The following is a 10,109-nucleotide window of genomic DNA, read 5'->3' on the forward strand; positions in this document are numbered from 1 at the left end:
ACAGGGTATCATAACTTCCTAGTCCCACATTTTTGATGCCAGTTAGTCAAGTGAAAAATTTGGTATCTGCTGAAGATATATATATATATATATATATATATATATCCTATTTTTAAGGAGAAGTAAGTTGAAATTGTCTTAAGTCCATTTTGAAAGACCATTTGGAAAACACTTGGATGTAAAATCATATAGTAGGACTTCTACTGATCGTATGCATTTGATCTGACATTTCTTTGGTGGTAGTTTTTAATGCTGAGTACTTTATTTTCTTTTGTAGAAGTTCAGGAAGGGACTTGAAAGGATTATCAATTGGTATCTGCATGCTTTTTGTGATTAGGGGTGGCTGGAAGGAAAGAAACCTGGGGCATGTTGAGGTGTATGAAGTTCCTTCTCTTTGAATAACAACAATGGTTCATTGCTTTGGGATGCTCTCCTCTCTTTGTGGTATTGGGTCTTCTCTCTGAGGGTGACCTTGCTTGTCTTCCAGGGCCTGGACCACTGTCTGCTCTGGGTCAGCAGGAGCCCCATCAACAGTTGTGCTGTTGTAATGCTTGCATGTGGTCAACAATGGCAAGACCGTAAGTGATCTCGCTGGCGAGGGACACCCTTGACTGGTTGGTGCTGAGCTCTAGGCTTGAGGCTCTAGCTGGCCTAGCTAGCTTTTGCCGCTCCTCTTGGCTTATGTCTGTTTGTCGTGGACTCTCTTCCTGAACACTCTTGTACCGTGAACTAGGATGGACTGAATGTTGGCCTCTCTGCGTCTCTTCCAGGCCTGGAGGAAGGACTGGAAGATAATGCCCTTTCTGCGTTGGATGTTGTTGGCCATCGTGTTCTGCCACTTCCTGGACACTATCATCCTCTTCCTGCAATGTTGCCGTTTCCTCTGTCTCAGGGTGTGTATCAGCAGAGGCCGAATCACCCCTTTTCAGACTTTTAAATGAAGTCTCCTGGGTCTCTTGTGCTCCACCTTCTTCTTCTTTGGTACCTGGGCCCTGGACCTTCAGCTTTTTCTTGGCATCTCCTGTGGCAGCTTCTTGTTCTCCAGCAAGGTAGTCATTGGCGTCTGCATCCTGGGCTCCTGGAATCTCGGTGGCCCCGGCCTTGCTGTCTTCACCACCTGCTGTAGGCTGCTGTGCCCCTGGGTGTTCATTAAGCTCCACATCTGGGCCTGGCCCTGAGCCCTGGCTCTTGTTTTCTCTGGGAGACTGTTGGGTTTCCTCTGTGAGCTGTCCTGCCTCTCCCCTGACCGCCAGCCCCGCGGTCTCCTGGCTTCCGTATTCCTCACCCACTCTTGCCTGTGTCTGGGCATCTGGATCCTTATTGCGACTTCCTTGTGTCCACTCTCCCTGTGGGTCCACCCAACCCTGGGCATACCCTGGGGCAGGCAGGGGACCTGCTTCCGAGCTGCTGTCACATTCCTCTGGCTCTGGGACATTGGTAGTTTCAGAGGCCCCTTCACCATTCTGCATGGCTGGTGGTGCAGGTTCTCCCCGTTCGTAACAGCTTTCCTTTTTCATTGGTTTGTCCTGACTCTTGGTGATCCTCTCACTTCTTCCCTTAGACTGGCTTTCCAGTAGTGTTGACGTCTGTATTCCTTCCCTCGCTGCTGGGGCTCCTTTTGCAATTGGACCACTTTTGCTACCTGCAACTGCTTCTGCTTGGCCTTTTTCATTGTCACTTACATCTCCACCTGGGACCACCACTCCTTCAACTTCAGGAAGACACCCATCCGTTCCTTTGGACCCTTGATCCTGTGTCTCAGACCCTTTTGAAGCCTCCCTTTCTTGTGATGGTCCCTGGGCTTCCTGAGACTTCCTGTCCTGTATTTGTACTTCAAGGGCTGGTGTCTGGAATGTTCTCTCCCTTTCTTTCTGCCCTGTTGTTCCCTGGAACTCATGAGTTCTCCCCAGTTTCCTTTCAGTTTTAATATCAAGTGTTTCTGAAATATTCTGCCCCTCTTGGACTTCCCCGCTCTTGGTTTCCCGTGCTGGTGGTTCTTGGGTCTCAGATGGTCTACCAGCCTCGTTGGGCTCAGCTGAATGCTTTGTCTCTGGTGGTATCTGGTCAGCATCACTCTTTCCCTGTTCTTGGACCTCAGATACCTTAACATCAAACACAGCTGGGGTTGATTTCTCTGAATCATAGCTTTTCCTGTCAGCATCTTTTCCTGGTTCTTGAAACTCTGATGTTCTGTTATGGTCCTCAGCAAGATCTGGTTTCTGTGTCTGAGATGGTTTACCTTTAGCAGCTTGTTCTAGCTGATCAGCATGCTCTGAGCTGAACTCATATTCTGCTTGCAGGGATGGTGCTTGTATTTTAGAATGATCCTTATCATCATTTTCGATAGCAACTTTATGATCTTCAGACGGTCTCTGTACCATTTCTTCGGCTGAGCAATTCTGGGCTCTCACGTTCCCTTTCTGTTCTTCCAGAAGGTCTCTTGCTATCATGCCGCTTTGTTCCCAGGCTGGTTTATCTCCCTCCCTGGGAGTCTCCTTTTCCAGTTCCTCATGCTTTGGGGGACTTCTGGTCTGTTGTAATGCTGTGCTTGCCTTGCTTGTTTCAAAGTGGACCCTGCTGTCTCCTGCTGCTTGTATATCCTGGACTATGTCCTGGTTCTGTTCTTCTGCTGCCAGATGTTGGTTCTTAGAGTCATTGTGTTCAGATGATTCTCTTGACAGTTTAGGAGTCTTGTAGTCTTCCTTTGGACCCACCCTATTGTTTTCAGCTTGTCCCCTTTCTTCTAGGTTGAGTTGCGGTGATAGCACCATTCCTGAAGGAAGCACCACTCGGTCTTGGGTTGGTAGCGTGTCCTCTGTTTGCTGACCATTTCCACTGGTGGCTTGAGGATCCACATCATCTGCCATTTTCTTCTCTGGCTGAATTGTCTGTCTTTCTAAATTTAATGATTGTATGTCAAGATAACAATAGTTCAACAAGTTACAGATTGCAAGGACAAATTCATCAAAACTGATGCTGCTGTTGTTGCCAATATCCAGAATGTGCATGGTTTTCTTCACAGCATGAATGACATGTGGCTGCATGAAAACACAATGGGAAATCCAATTACTCATGTGTGGTAACATGTCAAAGTGTCTGCCTCTCACTACTAATCTTCTTAAAATTTTGTTTTACTGTTTTATTGGCTTATATTTCATATCTCCTTCAATTTAATAGTTCAATCATATTACAAGCATTAAACAATCATCTTAACAATCAGTTTTAGAATGTTTATTTGTTTCATGTTCTCATTGTTATCAGTCCCCATTTTCTCCTATTCCCTCCCAATCTCCCCTGCCATATCCCCCAAGAAACTATCGATACAGTCACTGTCTCTACAGCTTTAGCCATCCTGGGTTTCATAAAAAATTTAAAAAAAAACAGAAAAAAATAGAGGCCCCCCCCCTATAAAAACAAAACTTCCAAACTCCCACGACAGTCTGTATGACAACAAGGCTATGCCTATCCCTGGTCTATAGTTAGAAGGGATTTGCTGGAAGCGTAAAGGGTCCATGTGTGGACAATTTGAATGATTTGGCCTCCCACTGTCATCCATGACCTTCTGCAAACCAGTTGTTAACAACTTAAACTCTGATACCATCCTCTCCTTCAGATTTGGATTTATTATTTATGATCCTTGGATCACAAAGCTGGTGTACTTCGCCCATGTGGGGTTAGTTACACCTCAAATTCACCCATAACCCTTGGTCTTCAGGCTGAAAACTGTCTAGTGTTTCAAAGCCAGATGAATACCATGCCAAGGTTATAGAACTGGTGACCTTTGGACTTCGGTGTGCATCACTTACCTTGGCGGTGCCCAATGACTGGTAGCCTGGGTCTATCATATTCCTAGTTTCATGCTCACCCTGATTTCTTATGGCATGTATTAATTTGATATGCATGGTTCTACCATTGTGAATGAATGTTTTTAAGACCTTTGCTCTGTCATCAACCCCCATTATCTGTGTAACTCGTGTCGAGTCACTTAAGAGTTTAATCAGTAGAGTCAACACTTCATGTATTGCATTTGTAGCTAGCCTACAGTTGTATAAGGTCCTTTTATCAATAGGTTTTAAATTCTATACCATTGGCTAAATGAATAACACTATCAATAGAATTACCTTATGTTCTAGGAGAACGATTGATAATGTTCTCTAATGTGAGATGATAATGATGTCTCTAAAGTGAACCAGACATATATGACTCATAGATACATGAATGGATTTATAGTCACACATAATTCTAGCCCCAATCTAGGAACAGCTAGTTCTTATGACATAGCCCTACCTGATGCTCATCTTCATGAACAGATAACTGAAAACATGCGTGCTGTAGCAAAGTGTGGTGAAGAAAGTAGACAGTACCTGGCTAGTAAAAAGAAAAGTGTGTGGAGTCTTAAAGACTTGTCTTCAAAATAATTTTCTTGACCTAATTTCTTAGCAAATTTCCATAGTGGTAAAAGTTCATTGTTTCTGAATGAAATGTATATATCTGGTGTATATATATATATATATCTGGTGTATATATACCAAATAGCATATTGGGTTGAATAGTTTCCCATCAAAGCTTCATACCCACCTAGAACCTCAGAATATGATATTACTCATAAATGTAGTCTTGGAAGATGTAATTATTTTTGCTGAAGTCAAAGTGGATTGGGGAGGGTTCTAAATCAAGTGACTAATATGCATTTAAGAAAGCTAGGAGAGGGAAGATGATTATGTGGAGACAGGAACAGAAATTGGAGTGATGTGGCCACAGCACAAAGATGTCAAGGGTCATCACCAGAAGCTGGAAGAAGCAAGGAAGGGTTTTCCCCGAGAGCCTTCAGAGGAGAATGGTCCTATCTGGACCTTACTTTCAGAACAATAGCCTCCAGAACAGTGAGAGAATGAATATATTTGTATTGTTTTAAGCCAACCAATTTGCGGTAATTTGTTATAGCAGCCCTGGGAAATAAATACAGAGAGCCCTTGTTATCAAGGAGCACTTCTACTGCTTGTGAGTTGCATTGGATGTCTAATGGCTCAGGCATCTCTAAAAAGTTCATGTTGCTAAGGTCTCAGTGAGTAAAATCTAACACGCACACACCCTGTAAGATCAAATAGCCAATTGTGTAGAGTAATAAACTGAGACTGAAAAAAAATTGCTCAAAAGCCAGTGAGTCATAAGAGCTGGTAGCCAAGAGCTACCAAGATAAATGAGTAGAACTCGCTTACTATGTTACTTCAATTCTGGAGAAAGGGCCAGTGGAAAAGGATGCCTACCACAGCACGAGCACCTCACCTGAAGGATGTCCCCAAACTCGCCTTGGAGAAGCTGCTTCAGTTCTCTGTAGGTCAGCGTCTCCCCCTCAGCATCCTCCCTGGCATACTTATGGAAGGTCTCGATAACACAGAGGACACTTCGCAGGAGTCGTGGCATCTCTACAACTCAGGGGAGACAGAAGGAACAAGCAAAATTCATTTTCCAGTATGTGTCTTTCAGGAAGGACACACCAAGATTCTTTTTCTTTCGGACCCTTCTGCAGTTCAACTCCCATTAGCTGTTCTCTTTAGTAGCTGAAAATATTGTATCAGAACTCCAGATTTAATCTCGCTTTGCAGGAAGATCATATCTAGCACATACAGGCATTAAAAGAGGCACTTAACTTGACCTTGTGAAACAGGAAGTTTATGTGTTTAGAGAAAGTTTAATTGCAAAATGCAAAACTAAACTCACTAACATAGCATCGATGTTGACTCAGTGACCCTGTAGGACAGGGTAGAATTGGTCCTGTGAGTTTCTGAGACTGTAACTCTTTACAGGGGTAGAAAGACCCCTCTTTCTCCCTTTATTCCAAAAGAAGGTGTCAAAAGAACCCTAGAATAGGGACTGCAATGCACACATACCAACAGAGGGGGCCAATGTTTCCTGTCTCACCTGAGACTGACCACCTGCTTTCCTCTCACTTGATTTTGTCTATCTTCTTTCTCTTGGAAAGTATAATTCAATGTTAGGAAAGATGCTAGAGGAAAGAAAAGCAACTCACAAAAACCGACCATATGTATGCAGGCAAAACAACATGTTTTATCAGTGAACTCACTGAGAAAACAAATAGTCTTGGCTCCTCAGATTTTACCTATCGTTTAAGTGACTCTCTATTTTCACTTTAATGTAGGTCTGAGTCCTAGATCTTGTTAAATAGATATCATCCAAATGGTTTATGTTTCTTTAAAATAGAAAATGCCAAAGAACGTTCCTAGGCACGGCATGCATTTGGGTGAGATTCCCGTTGGCTATCATTAATAGGAGTAGATCTGCGATGGTCCCGAGCTTCTTCCCAAATCCTTCTCTAGTCTTACTTAGAAGCAAAACAGCAGCAGAGGTCATAAGCATGCTCAGACAAAGCATCTGTGAGACTTACCTTGCTCAGGAGTGAGAGCAAAGGGAATGTGGAGCTCTGGGCTGGGTGCTGACAGCAGGCTGCCGAACCTTTTATTGCGTCTGTAATTGCACGTGTTGGGAAGGAGACACCCCCGGGGGCTAATGAACTGATTCATCACCACCATGTCCAGTCGTCCCGCCCACTCTGCTGCCAGGCTGTCTTCGGTGTATTTCTGCCTTTCTGAGTCTTGGGATAAATCTCAGCTCCAGATTCATCCAGAGGAAAGTGAAGGGGGTCTTGTCTCAAGGACTGACTCTGACAGGTTACAGTTTGGAGAGATTTTCAGGCTGGGGCAGCGTTTTCCTTTTTCTGACCTCAGGATACAGTGACCTTTCTGTGTGATAAATCTTAGTCATCTGCTTCTTCCCTCTGCCCATAGGATGGACTGTACTTGACCCAGCCTTGCCAAATGGGTGTCAATTATGTGTTTGAAAATGCAGGACCCATGTGGCCGGGTGACACCAGTTAATTCAGGTGATCTAATGTTCAGCTGTCTGGAGGTGGAATTAGAAGAAATTTCTCGCAGAAAGTGCAGGACCTTGATTACCTAACATTCACTATTGTTAAAATCTGATTCCAACCTGATTTTAAAGGCCATTTTGTAGACTGAGGACCTTACCAAGAGGTCTCTGTGTGACTTTGCTCTTTCCATGAAGGCAAGAGGGAAGGCCCAGACACAATGCTGTTGAGGCGATGCTACACTAGCTATTTTTTTAATCATTTAAATGTAGTAAAAGCAAGCATAGCCAAAGACACACTATTTCAACAATTTCTACAAATATAATCAATTCAGTGACATTTCCTATAATCTTTGAGTTGTGCTATCATAGTCGTTATTCTTTCCCCAATTATTCCCTTACCATGATCTTAAACCTTTCTGCTACCTAAGCTTCCTATCCAGCCTTCTGAGCAGCAGCAGTCAATTTGAACTCACATCGATAATTCTTTACAAGAGAACACTGCTCAAGATAGACATTTTTTTAACCTAAGTTAAACTGTACTGTGGTTTTAAGAGGAATTCAGGGGGGTTCTTGACTTGAGATTTAGGTTTAGAAATTAGTCTTAGGGGTTTATCCAACCTCCATGGCTCTAGAAAATCTGGATTCCACAATAATTTGAAATTCCCTTAGTTATTTTGTCCCTTTGGTCAGGATTATTTTATTCAATCTTTGATCAAAGCAATCAGTAAAGATCACTGGGAACCATCAAGTTCTGGTCTCAAGTCAAAAGAGGCAGTTGTTTGGAAAGCAAGCAAGCACAAATTTGATTTCCTCCTTTGATTGACTATTTGCCCCCATTGCTCGAGGTGAATGGGCACCAATCTGTTAGAGTATGGATGGCTGCTGCTAAGTAGGAGGTAGAGCCAAGTACAGTACCGGAAACCATATTAGTGCAGTTGATTGGGAGATCCCTTCAAACGAATACTCTAAAACTTGCAAGCAAGAAAGCAAACTCCATGAGATGTAGGGTTGTGTATCAGTTGCTCCAACAACTTCTCCCACCTCTTTTGGTATAATAATAATAATAACAACACAATGTTTAACCTGGAAAATGTTTTGATTAGGTTCTCAATATGGGTTCTGCTTGGTAGGGGTATTTAATAAACAAGGAATTTGGTTGTTGTCTTAAATATTTAAAAATATTAAAAAAATAAAAACCAACTTGGCCTGTTTTTTAAATTATGTGAGAAACAGATAACAACAGATTCATGTAAACAAGTGTAAAAGATAAAGACAGGTAATGGAAGATTGGGCCAGGGTTAATTATATGAAAACACCTAGACATTGGTTTTGAGCAAAAACCCTTGTTCTATACTTCCTGATAAAGGCAAGTATAAGAACTGAATATTATTGGGGGAAGGGAAGGCCTATATCGATAATTTCTATCTACCAATAACTTTTCAGTACTCTTCTGAAGTGGAGAAGATTCCTCTTGAGATTTGGGATTAGCATGTGAAGGTTGTCTTAATTCTCTTCAGTCAACTTCCCTTAGCATCGACTTACTTTCACATACTGTACAAGCCACTGGATTTTTGAAGTTAAGATCTACTACTGTTCTGGAACTCACGGACTAGTCACATGAAACAATTGTTGAGGAAACTGTGTATTCAAGGCACGAGAGAGAACGATATAGGAGGATCCACATCACCTGTATTCAAATATGTGGAAGGTTGTTATGGGAAGAGGAATGGAGTGGGAGAGAGAGCTAATTTCTTTGAACACTTGTGACATGTCAGGAGCTTTAGATTGGTTATCTTACTTGATCCTCACAGCAATTTTAGGTAGCTATTATTATCCTCTTTTAACAGATAAGGAAGTTGAGGCTCTTGGCTGTTAAATAGCCTGCCTATGGTCATGTCCCTAGTAAATGGCACATCCAGGATTCAGAACGGAAACATTTCAAGAATATGTTTCTGTATCCATAATTGTCCCATTATTTCGTTCTTTATTCTGATTAAGGTCAGAGACTGGAGCTAGAGCAATGGTTGGAACTTTCTGAGAAGTAGACTTTAGTTCTTATTAAGAACGTTTCAAAGGACTACTCATGACATTATTATGGGCTGCTCCTAAAGTAACGAGATCCCAGGCACTAGAACTCTTTGATTAACATCTGAATCATGTCCATTGACTAGCTTATAGGCGGAGTCCCACTAGGGAAGAAGTGAGGCTGGATTAACTTATGATAAAGGGAAATAGAAGGGATTGCTTTAACTTTAGTGTCTATGGTTTTATAGTTTCTATTTAGAAAATCAAAATTGAGTCTTGTCTTGTCTCTCTGAACAGGGTAAGGCCTGGTTCCCTACCCTCTTTACAGGCATATCTACCTTTCCAACTCTTACTCAGTGCTGTTTAATTAATACCTCTACCTATGGGTGGATAATGACTCAGAGGGAAGGTAGAAGGAGAAAGGAGGTGGATCTCTATCTAATATTTCAAAAAAGAATGGAGGCTGCTGTACAAAAAGTCACAAACAACCCTACCATTACCAAGGGGAAAAAGCTGATTGCCCTTCCTAGTCCCTCTGAAAAGAACCTTCCAACCAACTCTCTGTGATAGTGTGCCAAACTCCCATTTTGGTATGGAGATTGTGCTAAGAGAGAGAGAGAGAAAGAGAGAGAGAGAGAGAAACAAAAAGAAGTTGATTAATATGGAACTGTGTTTAGAAGCTTCTGACTTTTTAAAAGTCATGACTAAAGAATTTAACTAAAACTTATATGATAGCTCCTTTGGCTACTAAAACTAGTTTTAATGCTTCCCTATATTACTATAAAATCTGACAAGCACAAAAGAGAGCTTTGGTTTATATGTATTTTTTTTCATATTTTTACACATCATAAAAGTAATAGAAGTCCCCCCCCCAAAAAAAAAAGGTGGTGGATTGAGAAAAGGTATATTTTTAATGTTCCTTCCGGGTTCCCCTAAAATAAAATACAAGAATAAAAGCAGAAAAAATAATGAATTTCAATTATGACCAGAATGCAGGAGATCACAACTGGGTGAAAGATTTCAATATATTTTGGGAAGATGGAAAGCAGCTGGTAGAATGTTCATGAGTGGAGAAAGTGGAGAAAGGCACAGCTGAGGATGGGCTGTGAGGACCTGGTAGAGGAGGCGGAGGAAAATCTGGACATCAGCACTTGGAGAAGCACTGCACATAATCAGTAGGACATATTGGAGGTGGA

General features: G+C 42.1%; 1 protein-coding gene across 1 annotated transcript; it reads right to left on the bottom strand.

The window, feature by feature from the left end:
• Window positions 1–412: 412 nt before the first annotated feature.
• Window positions 413–5,424, bottom strand: TCHHL1 (trichohyalin like 1). The gene is given in 4 exon segments (XM_075540626.1): window positions 413–533; window positions 535–2,075; window positions 2,160–3,038; window positions 5,287–5,424. Coding segments are annotated over 4 exon segments (2,679 nt in total).
• Between the last annotated feature and the right edge of the window lie 4,685 nt (window positions 5,425–10,109).

Source organism: Tenrec ecaudatus, chromosome 1 (assembly GCF_050624435.1).
Source record: "Tenrec ecaudatus isolate mTenEca1 chromosome 1, mTenEca1.hap1, whole genome shotgun sequence".
Classification (NCBI taxonomy): Eukaryota; Metazoa; Chordata; class Mammalia; order Afrosoricida; family Tenrecidae; genus Tenrec; species Tenrec ecaudatus.